The sequence below is a fragment of the Helianthus annuus genome, chromosome 13 (assembly GCF_002127325.2).
Source record: "Helianthus annuus cultivar XRQ/B chromosome 13, HanXRQr2.0-SUNRISE, whole genome shotgun sequence".
Lineage (NCBI taxonomy): Eukaryota > Viridiplantae > Streptophyta > Magnoliopsida > Asterales > Asteraceae > Helianthus > Helianthus annuus.
The window spans coordinates 166,046,452-166,059,818 of NC_035445.2; the positions used below are offsets into that span (position 1 = coordinate 166,046,452).

The window sequence follows — 13,367 nt, forward strand, 5'->3', positions numbered from 1 at the left end:
CACTCTTCTATGCCCCAAGAAGCGAGTTATGCATCGTATCTTGGGAATTGTTTGTTTACTAACTTCCCACACACCGAGGATTCGATACCTACCCCGTTTACACAAACGCCCATCAACCTCCATCGACCTTTCACAAAACGAAACCGTCTCCGAAACTCAACCACCCAACGATGGTCCTTCCGCATCGAAACCCATCAAAAAGAGAAGCCATAAGAAAAAAACCGAGGCGGATAAAGCACTTGAAACCGCTAAGCGAAAACAACTAAAATGGACCGTTCCTGAAGAACTTGCATTGGCGAGGGGTTGGTTTCAACAATCTCAACATGCAACTTTAGGTATTCTTAAACTTTGTTTTTATTAATGGTTTTTTTATATAACTTTGTAATATATTAAATTTTGTTTTTATAAAAATAGGAAATTCTGAACATCGAACCCATTTGTGGCAAGGGGTTAGTAGAGTATTCCATCAAGAATTGGGAAGAGAGGTTTATCGTGAAAACGATAGCTTATCCTCGAAGTGGAGCGAGATAAGCGGCCAACTTACAAAATATAGTGGTTTTTTAAATAAAGCAAAACAAAACCCAAAAAGTGGTGAAACCGAAGTCGACATTGTGACGAATGCATTGGTTTAATTCAAATCAAATGTGGGGACCGACTTCCGTCTCATGCATTGTTGGGAGATTTGTAAGTTCCATCCAAAGTGGGTGAATATCCCCAGTGGTAGCGAAAGTAACACGTCTTCCAAAAGGTCAAGGGCCTCGTCCCAAGCCCAATCTGATGCACGAGATCAAGAGTTTGAGGACCTTTTGGATGATTCGCCAAGCCCAAACCGGCCTGAGTATGGAAGAGATGCCGCAAAAAGGTGTGCTCAAAAATCAAGATCTAGTACGGCATCGCCTTCAGCTGGGAGTTCGGGCTTGCGTAGGGGAATATACAGCGACCAGTTGGATGACTTTTCATCCAAGTTAGATACATTCAACGTCTTCCAACAACAAAGGGCCGAACAACGAAGGAGCAAAGAAGCTAGAGATGCCGCTAGAGATGCCCTGAGACAAAGACGGGATGATTTGAAAATTCTATCCCAGCCGATTGATCACCTACAGTGTGACGAGTTACAACTAGTCTTGGAGATGAGAGAAGAGATAAAAAAACAAATATAAACATTAGGAATTTTTTTATGTAATTTTCTTTAGAGTTAACTGCCATTTTTGTCCCTGTGGTTTGGTCACTTTGGCCATTTCAGTCCATTTTTCAAAAATGCACCATTTTCCTCCCCGACGTTCTGGAAAGGTGTTATTTCAGTCCAAAAATCATAACTCAGTTAAGTCAGTTAGTAAACAAGGACTGATTGTGTAAATTTGTAACATAAAGAAAGGACTGATTGTGTAAATTTGTAACACCACCACCACTAGCCCTGCCACCACCACCACTCCGCTGCCACCACCACCACCGCCACCACCGCCACCACAGCCACCACCACCACCACCGCCACCACAGCCACCACCGCCACCAGTTAAGCAACGGCGTTGGATTCCTCCAATCCTCCGATGTATACCGAGACGATGTTTGACGTGGTTCCCGTCGTGAACCTCCGACGACCTCCGTTTAACCGGCGAAAGCTTGAACTCCGACGAACTCCGGTCGTCTTCGAGGGAACAAGAAAATAAAGAAAGTATACCGAACAAAAGGATAACGTGAGTTCCGACGTGACGACTTCGACGAGAATTCGAGTTCCAGCTACGTCTCTAATGTTGCGAGCTTCCTCTCCGGTTGTCTCCGGCGAATTGTTATCGAAACAGGGAGATGAGAGAGATGTTGGATTAATCGGGTTCGTTCTCGGGTTACACGGGTCGCGAGTCACGGGATTTTGTTCGGTTAGCGGGTCGCAGACCATGGATTAACTGGTCAGCTGTTACGAGTTCATGCAAACGTGGGAAAGTGAACAAATTGGAGCTGTTTTGCTTGCGAAACTGTAGGACCAGTAGAATAGATCTTTGACCGAGTTTATTGGAGAGTCATGGGGCTTAGAGCTTTTACGTGGAGTTTATTTTCAGCACATGTTTTATTTGTTTTGTTATATATATATAAGATAGTGCTAGTATGTTTCTTTTGTACCTTTTTTGTTTTATCAAAACAGTTGCCCAGTTTCCTTCTGCATAGTATCTTCCAATTCACTATCATACACACATACGTAAGTTTGTGTGTGTTGTGAGGGTTGAGTGTAATTGGGCCTGTAACCAAAAAGAGATAGGATGGTGTCGAGAGTGGCTTGTGAGGATGTCGTATATATAGTATATATAGCATGTTTCGGACTCGAAATTTATGGCAATACGTTATGAGGGTGTAATAATAATCACCGAAAAATCAGCAAGAAAAATGGAACTTGGCAATGCTCTTTGCTGTCAACAGTTGCGCGGCAATTGAATTAAAAAAACGGAATTATTGCTAATTTAAATTCTCCGTTTAACCGGCGAAAGCTTGAACTCCGACCACCCTTCTCATCTCCGGCTAACCTGCAACTCCGGTCACCATTGTTGTCATCATCGAACATCATTCCCGTCATTCATCATAATTACCATCATACCATCATCGGTCACCATTGTTGTCATCATCGGACACCATTGTTGTCATCATCGGACATCATTCCCGGCTGTGGTGGCGGTGTGGCTGTGGTGGCGGTGGTGGTGGTGGTGGCTGTGGTGGCGGTGGTGGCGGTGGTGGCAGCGGAGTGGTGGTGGTGGCAGGGCTAGTGGTGGTGGTGTTACAAATTTACACAATCAGTCCTTATGTGTTACAAATTTACACAATCAGTCCTTGTTTACTAACTGACTTAACTGGGTTATGATTTTTGGACTGAAATGGCACCTTTCCAGAACGTCAGGGAGGAAAATGACGCATTTTTGAAAAATGGACTGAAATGGCCAAAGTGACCAAACCACAGGGACGAAAATGGCAGTTAACTCTTTTCTTTAATTAAAAATATTAAAAAAAATTAAATTTGTTGTTTTAAAACAAACAGCCGAGCCCAGCGGGTTAGCCCAGCGAAGCCCACCAAACCCGCGCCCCAAACCCCCGCCCCACCATACCCTGTTTAAATGTGGGTCGCCCCATGTCTGCCCCCAAGCCACGTGTCAACAAATGCCCCAACCCAAGCCCAACCCAACCCCACCATACCCCACGGTCTTAGGTAAGATTTCTAATCTCTGCTGCTTTTATAATAAAATTATTGTGACCATTTTGTCACTGAGGAAAATGACAAAACACCAAGATTTTATTAGACAAATATGAGTAGATTTCACTTTTGGACCAAAATGGTAATAAAACTAAAACCACATGGGCCCAGATTCAAAAGGTTTGAGTTTTCAACTAAAGTGGCAAAAGTGACCAAACCTCAGGGACCAAAATGGCAGTTTACTCATATAAATTTGTAGGTTTATGAAACTCGAGCTTTCTAAACATAAGACTAGACGGTATGGGGGTCGTCCAGACCTCCGGCGCCGCACCACCTCCCCACTCCCTCAGGCCCGTCACCGTCTTCAACGGCTTCTTGCAGCCGGTCTTGACGGCCCCAACTCACACACACATATACACACATATATATAGATATACTATATGCCCATCCTCCACACCCTAGGTCCATCATCTATAGGCCCATCCTCACACCTGCTTACGTTGACGCCTACGTGGCGAAGCATCCTTTGAGGACTACCCTCCTCCACACCGACTAGCCTAAGGACCTACTCGAGCTTAGACTGCGGGGAGTGGGGGCTTGGGTTGGGGTGCTTTGCTCGACACGTGTCGATTGTGGGCTCCACTAGACCACCCCCAAAAAAGTGGGGTGTGGAAGCGGCGTGGGTTAGCGGCGTTGGGTTGCCATGTTGGCTTGGCTGACTTTATTTTTTTTTTAAATAATTGAGATATATAAAATAAAATACAAACTTATATTATTTAAAAAAAATTACATAACATCCTAAAAATTAAAAAAAAAAACTACTTATTAAATCCTAAAAAATAAAAAGTAGTTAATAATTTCTAAAAAAATCACAAAGTTCTATAAATATTAAAGTGGGGAACCACTGAGATTCTGGATTCCCGTCGTGCCTCCACTCGATCTTGGAAATCTCCATTCGATCGTCGTGGATTAGGTCCCTGCAGGGACACGATCGAAACAAATTTTAAACCGATCCAACTTCGGTTTTAGTTCGCGCCACTTGTGTTGGCAGGCGTTTAGATTGTGGCGATTGTTACCAACGTGTTGTTGGTATTGTTTGAACGCGTGCCCCCAGTACGCGGTTTGACCGCGTTGCAACATACGTTGTGCGTTGACGATCGGAGTGACAAGCGCGATCTCCTCTCCTCCGTCCCGTTCATCAATTTCGGTTTTGTTGTTTGGTTGGAAAAAAATGAATTTTGGTGTGAAATATGTTTGTTGTTTATCTTTGTGTGGATCACAATCAAGCTAATACTTAGCTAATACCCTAGACTGATTACTAGTTAGTTTGCCACGAAATATTAGTTAATCAATATGTCAAGTATCACTGTTTTATAGTCAATGGATTGAACATAGCAATAAACAAGAGTAGAAGAACAATTCTTTTGAGCACAAGGTATTAACCAAAATCAAATGTTTCAATACATCATGTAAAACCAGTCACAAATTTTACAGGCGATTTCCTAGATATGTTAGGTTGGGTGGCTTGCAAATTTCCTCTGAAGTTTGCACACATAAGCTATGGGGTCAAGTGATAATAAATTCAATGCAGACTCATGTTTTTGTTATCTTGTTGAGATGTACGGAATTGAGAAGTGACAATTACGTATAACATCCTCTCAACAGATTGTCTTCGTCAAATGATAGGCTACTACGTTGCATCTCTTCTTCATTAGTGAGACTTCATCAATCTTCACTAGATGTAACTTGCTTCAGTTGTAAGTTCTTTTAATCTTCATCAGACGGTAACTTGACAAGTTCCATTAATTCTTTATTGGTTATAAGTTCCAATCAGAGGTGCGTAACTTAGCCCATGAATGCTTGTAACCGCTCCAAGGGTTCCTTGAAATTAACAGCCTATAAAACAAGAAATAAATATCTAGTTAAAAAATCCATCCGTTTTTTTACAAGCAGACGAAATTAATTGAAACTGCTAAAATTGGGGAAAACCTTGGCTTCAAAATTGGAGCTCTAGATGACGAAATTGGGGGCTGAGATTTGGGAAAACCCGCCTATAGCATTTGTCCATGCGTGTGGCTCATTGAGACGTTTATGTCCATTACTTATCCCCCATATAACTTCAAACGTACTGAAAGTTAATCCTTTTTTAGCATGAACCATTTTCCAATCCACTTCTGTGTGTAATTGCACCAAATACGAGTATGCTAGATCATGGATCAACTCTGTATCACCATCAATGTGAAGATTAAGCATTTGCACTTTTGTTTTCATTCACCTTGAAAATGAAATAACTTAACTAAGTAGAAGCAAAGATCTTCATCTGCACATACGCAAATTCTTGAGCCAAATAAATTCTTTGTCCCTCTTGTGTTTCTTCATCAAAATAGTAAATCCTGTCAAAACTTTTGCTTTGGTCATATGACATAACTTGAAGGTTGACTGTTAAACAAGACCACATAAAATTTTACAAATCAATGGTTCAGTTACATGATCTGAACGAAATAGGAATGATCAAATATGGGTTGTATTTTTACTAACCTGCAAAGCTGTAAGCTTAAAGAAGCTTTGTGGATGAAAGCAACAATGTGATGAAACCATCTTTCTGGTTCGAATGCATCAAACTTGACCCTCCCTATTGCATATGGCTGATAAGGTATGGTAATCTCCTTTCTTCACATCATAACCGACAGATACATCATCACCCTGCATTTGTATTATAAGATGTAAAGTTACCATAAGTGTAATAAAAAAAATTAAAACCCTTGAAATTGTTTTCGTAAAAATCGGCTTATCATTGAAATATTATTTCTTCTGTTGAGATGCTAATTATTAATAATAATTAATTTTTAACTTTCAGACAAAAAGAACTTTCGGTAGGCCCAACCTGTTACGATATGAGCCTCTGACTCTCCTGTAAGTTATGAGAAATTGCTAAATATCTGAGATAGCATACCACTGGAACTGCATGATAGTTCCGTTGAAATCTGCATGAAGATTCTGCATCTTTTCTAGGCTTTCTTCACTCACACCGTTTGCAAATTCTACAACGTTTGTGACCTTGTTTCTCATTTTTGTTGTTTTTTCGATTTCTGTTGCAACTTTATCTTGAATCTTAGTAATGTAACAAGAATGTTAAAACAACTCAAGAAGCTTGATAGATTTTCTTCTTTTTTTAACTGCAAATTTAAAAATGCAAGGGTCAAACAACACTCTTTGACATTAGTGGCCAAGCCCGTTGCTTTTCAAATTAAATATAACAAGAATGTTAAAATAAAAACAACTTTTTTCCATTAAATCCTGTGTTATATCATGAATACGAATAATCAAAAGCAGGTTGTTATATGATAATGGGGTGGTGCAATGTTGTAGACTGAAAGGAACTTACGCTTATGCCATTGACAGTTTGATTATTATTTGCTGATCCAGTCGTTATATGCCCGAGATTTACACCATTTTCCTGAAGATTACACTGCCAAAATCTCTCGTTCATAGGTTGAGACTTTTCTCTGTTCTCTCATATGTCTCGGTCAACTGTGAATGTTCATCCTTTACAATTTCATAGTTATAGGTCCCTGCAAAACATAGTTGTATAATATATAAGATACTCGATTCGATTGTCCCACTAAATTGAAACCAGAGCCGGCCCTATAGGCTATTCATACTAGGCTTGGGCCTAGGGCCTCCAATTTTAGAAAATAATAATTATAGCAATTATTGTTTTTTTCTAATGAATACATGTCATTCAATGTTAACAGAATTGCAGCACAACTTGTTATAGTCCTTTACTTCTAAAAAAGAGTTCAAACGTTCGATTCCTCTATTTTATTTTGTGTTGTTTACTTTTTTTATTTTACTTTATTTTATTGCGTCATATGTGTAACTGCAAACTTGCTTTTATTGCATCATATATATACCTCTGATTTCTTTTATATGCCTTTGGTTAGGAATTTAAATTTACAAAACTAAGTTTTTTTGGCACTTGTGATCTAAGATAATGAGAAAGAGTTTGATTTATGTGTTTTACAATCAAATGGATTGAAATTGAAAGGCCAGGTTTTTAATGGGATTACTAAAAATGAATCATTGAAGAAACTCAATTCAAGAAATTGCAAAAAGGATAATGAAATTGGCTAGGAAAAAAAACAACATATCCATTCAGCCCCCCTCTGATTGAACAGATTCTTGAATTTATCAAACCGAAAGTCAAGGTGATATAAATAATAACTGAAATAAATTTGAATTAAGAAAAGAAAACATCAGAGTAAGACATGATCTCAATCAAAATGTTGTATAAAAGTTGATATTTAATAGTGAAGAAATATTGAAAAAAATATATTCCGTAAACATTCACTTCCATCCACTTAATTCTTGAATTATCAAATTGAAAGTCAACTTGATATGAATAACTGCATGTCAACCGAAAGTCAACTAGATGTCAATAATATATTGTAAACAAAACAGAAATTTACAAGTGAAGCAAAATATCAATATTCAGATCTGTGTGTGCAACAATTTTAAGAATAAAACAAATCTTATTCAGTCGTGTGAAAATGGAGTTCCATCCACTTAACCCTTTGAGAGATATTAAACATGTTAAGATAGTAGTCTAAACTCATGAACAGTGATTACTAATTTCAACGTATAAATTGTTGTTGTCATTAAAAAAAGACTGAGAATACCAGTTTATCTTATGGAAATTTGAGGGTATTTACCTGAGGTCTATTTCGATGTGTGGGATATGTGAGATTCGGGGCCAGTAGTGGGAGCCTCTTCCTTCACACCTTTCTTTCAATTTTGGGCATTCAGTGATTCTCAAACTCAAAAGTGAAGGTAACAGCGTCTCTGGTAGATCGTTCACCTTTGGGCAGCTGTAAATGGCCAGATGTTTAAGGGATGTGAGGTGTTGGAGTCCCCTTGAAAGTGATTCCAGATTATCAAATTCCCATATGCTCAGAGTTGTAAGAGAAGAAGGGAAAAGGTGGGACAATTGACTAAAATTCCTCACATCAGGTTCATCAGATAATCTTAGTTCAACAAGGGAAGGTGGGAAATTCAGATCCCCCCACTCTGATATGGGCTTCTTCTTCAACCCTTCTAGTGTAAGTGAGCACAATTTGGGAGGCCAACGCCCACCATGAATGGAAACATCAATACCTGGACACCTTCTGATTTCCAGATCTTTTAACAAGGCGAGATTCTTTAGCTCAGGTAATGACGCCAGACTTTCACAATCACTAACTGACAAACTGGTGAGATTCGATAGCTCAGGTAATGACTCCAGACGTTCACAATTACTAATTGACAAATGGGTGAGGTTTGATAGCTGAAGCTCTGGAAGTGACACGATATGTGGACAACAATTTATACCCAGGCTGGTGAGGTGAGTGGAGTTACTCAATTCACTGATTGATCTTAGATTTTCCCAGTCAGAAATATATAGGGTTTCAAGCATTGGCATGCTTGTGTTGTTGATTTTTCCCTCAAGTTTATCACAATCCCCTATTCTAACTGATTTGAGCTTATTCCCTCCTTCTTTTGGGAGGTAGACATCTGTAATAACTGAACAACCAATAATTTCCAAACTCTCAATGCTATTTGGACAACATAAACGCTTTATGCTACTACAATAACCTACATGCAAACTTCTAAGAGATAAGAGGGTGCTGCTCCCAAAATTGTCATCCTCCTCTTTCTCTTCTAAACTTACCAAACCTGAACATTCCCCTAACCTCAATTCCTTTAATCTCACAAGAAGCTTACTTGCCTCTGTTTCTGATTCCCACAAGTATTTTATTTCTTTACATCCCCAGATACTTAATCCTTCAACTTCCTTAAGATACCTTATAACTCCTCTCCACACCTCATATGTAAGCCCTGATACATAACTTATTCTCAACTCAGTGACTGAAGAAGCTACCTGAACCAGACTTCTCAACACATCATCACCACATCTGCCAATTTTAAGAACCTTGAGTGAAGGCAGTGCTTGAAGTGAGACATTAATCAATTTTGGACAATTCATTACATAAAGCTCTTTAAGGCACGTAAACACTGCTGCTGAACCCTCATTTATAGTTGACCACCCCTCCCATCCAGACATATCTTCAAATGTTAGAACTTCAAGTGAACGGAAGGCGTTAACATCATTTCCGGTTAACTCCAAACCTATGAGTTTAACCTCATCCATGCCTTGAATCTGCAACCTCTTAAGTGAAGGGAGCAACCCAAATGGGGGTAGAGATGTGCATTTTTTACAACCACGTATTGACACATTAACCAACTCATGAAAAGAGCGATCACCAACCCAATTTGAAATTTGTATTCCCCCGTATGACACGATTGAAAGCGTTTTCAACGTATCACTATTAGGTTTCAGCTCATTGAGAACTTCCTCTTCAAGTGTATCCATTCGTGAGCCATCAAACACACCAACCCATCGCAGCTCTAATCCAGTAATCTTTTTTAGAGATAAGTTCGCCTCCCGTGCATGCTTTGCGCTTTGCACTTTGTGCAATCCCTTAATTGAAACTTCCCCGTGGAGATCTGTTAATCCCTTGAGCTCATTTATTGCAAAGCCAACACCTTCTTCAATGATGATCCTGGTGAGAGTCTGTAGGCTTTCCAACTCACCAATTCCGAATGGCAGCTTCTCCAATAACGGAGTATTCCTTATGTCCAAATGCCGTAACCGTTTAAGCTTTAAGAAGCTTTCAGGCAACTTAGTTAACCTCCGACACTTAGAAACAATCAATGTCTGTAGATTATAAAGGTTGCCAACATTCTCCGGTACCTCTTTTATATTAGTTCGAGATAAGTTAAGATATCGCAAGTGTTTCAAAGTACCAATGAACTCCGGTACCTCACTTATCTCTAAACAACTCAAAGAAAGGACCCTTAACAATCTTAACTCTGGAAGTAAGTCATTCAAAATCTTAGAGGATAAGTAATAATAGACTTTATCCACACCAAGAGATACTGCTAAAAATGTTCTCAAGCTTTTGGTTCCTTTGAACGCCTCAAACTTTTGGTAACCTACATACTCCTCGCGAGTAAATGACATATGGTGATACTTTGCCAAAGCTTCTGTCTTTGTCTTCATATGATTGTCAAACCTTAGAAAAAATTCTCCGGCAATAAAAGTAGCCAAGTCATTCATCAGATCATGCATGATAAACAATGATTCATCATTAGGAGCATGTTGGAAATGTTGGTGCACTTGTGTCTGTACTTTGTCTGTATTCGGTCTGTATGTAAACGATGTCCAGAGTTAGTCTGTAAGTTGACCAAGTCAACTATCCTCCTAGTTTGACTTGGCCAATCTGTTAGTAATATGCTTGTCTGTATCGAAGGATAGCCTCGAAGGATATTGTGGATCCTTCGAGGTGCTCAAGGTAATCGAAAGATATGGTTCGACCATTAGACCTCGAAGGATGATCCTTCGAGGTCCTTGCTGATCATTCGAGCACTGTGTCATCGATAGATGATCCTTCGGACCATCTATCGGATCCTTCGATGAGACCTGCTGTGTATGGGTATATATATACCCATGCAGTGTAGTGTGAAAGATAGAGATGCACACTTAGAGAGACAGACAAGAGCTGAGAGCATTCTGTCCGAAACTCACACACACACACTTTGAGAGTTTGCAAACTGATTGTAAACATTGTGCTTGTAACCGGAACCTTCATACGTATTAATACAGTGGTGTTAATCGGTGAACTCTTGTGTGTTTGTTTCTATACTTGCTTCATCTCGGTTTGCCTACTAGCTTGGATTCCGCACTTGCTAGTGGGTTAGTATAACAAGGTTTAGGTTCGTAATCCTCCGCGAAAAGGGACCTACAAGTGGTATCAGAGCCTCGCTCTTTACCTTGTTTAAAACCGGGTTGTTCGAGTTCTTGGTGTGTTTGAACACTTGGTTTAGCACCCGTTTTTGGTGGTTTTCTTGCTTGTTTAAACTGAAAAACGGTTTCTAAACCTTCGGGAGTGTTCAAGGTTGGGTTGGGTAACTTGAAAACTTGTTTTTGAGTGTGTTGGTAAATTCCGGCCATTTCTCCGGTCAGTATTCCGGTGAACAGGTTCTGGATAAGATTTCCATTTTTGGCATATTTTATTTCAAAATCGCAGTTGGTAAGGAAGGTACAGTCTGACCATTCCTTTTTGCCGAAAGTTGGTTCACCAACCACATCAACTTTTCACCAACCTGTCGTACTTTTGTCAGTGTGTCAGAGCGTCGAAAGATAACTTTCGAGCTCGAAGGATCATCCTTCGATCAAGGAGATTCGAAAGATAACCATCCTTCGAACATCTTTCGAAGTCAGTGTGTTATCCTTCGAGTCAAGGAATCTTTTCGATAGATACATCCTTCGAGTTACTGTTCATTACGAAAGATAAGGATCCTTCGTGTTGGGTGAATCTTTCAAGGTTATCTTTCGAGGTTATTGTTCGAGCCATCAACAGTGATCCTTCGAACACTGTTGATTCTTCGAACAAGTGTCATCTTTCGAGACCTGTGTTCGAAACATAAGGAGAATCTTTCGAAATCATCTTTCGAAAGATAAGGATCCTTCGTATAGTCAATCTTTCGAAGTCAATCCTTCGAAGTCTTTGTTCGAAACTCAACAAGGATCTTTCGAACCTTGTTGATCATTCGAACAAGTATTGATCTTTCGAACAGGTTGCATCTTTCGATTCATATCTGTTTCTGCACTTAACAGTTTGTGGTGTGTAGGTTTGGTACTTATATTTGATCAAAATGAGTTGTACTAGTCCGTGGGATTGGAGTTTGGACTCACGATCCAATCAAGAGTTAGTCACTGCTGCAGATTGGGCAAAGAGTATGATTCCACAGCCATCAATCAGTCCAAGTCAATGGGCTTTGGTATCCAATCAAAGTCAAAGTCTTCAGAACCTTCTGATTAGTGAGAGTGAAACTGGCAGCAACAATCGTCCACCTAAGTTGAACCATATGAACGATTTTCCATCATGGAAAAACCGTTTTCACACATATGTTCAAGGGCAAAGCACTGATCTTTGGACGTGTTTCATCAATGCGTTCAATACTAATCTTGAAACTGCTGCGTCAACTTCAGAGGGTTATGCAAATATGCTTGAAAATGATAAGAAGGCTTATGAATTGGAGAAAAAGGCCTTTGCCACACTTACTCAAGCACTCAACAAAGACATCTACCATCAGTTCTCATATTGCAAGACCACGAAAGCATTGTGGGATGCCTTAGTTGCTAGAGGAGAAGGCAATGCAGCTGCTCGAAAATCTCGGCATGATTTGTTGAAGAAAGAGTTTGAATCCTTTCAGTTTTTGGAAAACGAGACTTTGAATGATATGATCACACGTTTCTATCATTTGATTAGTGAGATGTGTGCTTATGGAGTTGTCTCTACTCAACAAGACATGGTGAGTAGATTTGCTGACGCCTTGCCTCCAAAGTGGAGTTCTTTCATTGAACTATTGAAGCATACTGGAACTCTAGATCAAGTCAACATCTATGAGTTCATTCAAAAGCTGGAACATAAAAATGATGAAGAAATTAGGAAAGCAAGACGTGCTCCAGCTCCTCAGAATACAGAAATGTATCTTCCAGGATTCGATGCTTTGGCAAGATCTGCTGCAGCTCAGCAACAGCAACCTAAGCTGCAGACTGCATTTGTGTCCAATACAAGTTCAAGTTCCTTTCCGTTTCCTCAGTCAACAGCTGCTCCATCACAACCTCAATTCGATCCGAGGTCCTACATTCCTGTTCCAAAACAGCCACAACCACAACCTCAACAACAACAACAGCAAGCTCACTATACAAGCAATCCTCAACCTCAACCCCAAAGTCATCACACAATCCGAGTCGACAACTCAAATCTTTCACACCTTAGCATTGAAGTTGCTAAGGAACATATGGAGATTATCAACACCATGGTCAGTGCTTACTGTGGTTTGGTAGCAGGTCAGCTTGGAAACATCAACATGACCAATGAAGATTATGATCAGATCGACAAGGAAGAAATGGAGTTGATGGATATTAAATGGGCTTTTGCTAGTGCGGTTAGAAGGGCAAAAGATTTCATGGCACGAACTGGAAGAACTTCGTTGGAAGGAAAGAAAAACACGAAGTATGGGTTTGATATTAATGCCGTCACGTGCTTTAACTGTGGCGAGAAAGGGCACTTTAAACGTGAGTGCACTC

General features: G+C 39.9%; 1 protein-coding gene and 1 long non-coding RNA gene across 2 annotated transcripts; both read right to left on the minus strand.

The window, feature by feature from the left end:
* Window positions 1–4,585: 4,585 nt before the first annotated feature.
* On the minus strand, window positions 4,586–5,857 carry LOC110900262. The gene is made up of 3 exons (XR_002570879.2): window positions 5,711–5,857; window positions 5,162–5,611; window positions 4,586–5,068 (listed from the first exon to the last, which is right to left on the minus strand). It is a non-coding gene; the product is annotated as an uncharacterized LOC110900262 (long non-coding RNA).
* Window positions 5,858–6,103: 246 nt separating this feature from the next.
* On the minus strand, window positions 6,104–10,340 carry LOC110902313 (putative disease resistance protein At3g14460). The gene is made up of 3 exons (XM_022149009.2): window positions 7,885–10,340; window positions 7,524–7,578; window positions 6,104–6,283 (listed from the first exon to the last, which is right to left on the minus strand). Exons 1-3 carry the CDS (start codon window positions 10,338–10,340, stop codon window positions 6,104–6,106), a joined length of 2,691 nt encoding a protein of 896 aa, XP_022004701.2.
* Window positions 10,341–13,367: the final 3,027 nt, after the last annotated feature.

What these genes read in the sequence shown, in the direction of transcription:
- LOC110902313 (XM_022149009.2), bottom strand. Translation starts at nt 10,340, where the DNA reads ATGCATGATCTGATGAATGACTTGGCTACTTTTATTGCCGGAGAATTT. An exon ending in CACATCGAAATAGACCTCAG is followed by an intron (nt 7,579 to 7,884) that starts GTAAATACCCTC and finishes GTTGACATGCAG; the next exon opens with TTATTCATATCAAGTTGACT. An exon ending in CAAGAATTAAGTGGATGGAA is followed by an intron (nt 6,284 to 7,523) that starts GTGAATGTTTAC and finishes TACATTACTAAG; the next exon opens with ATTCAAGATAAAGTTGCAAC.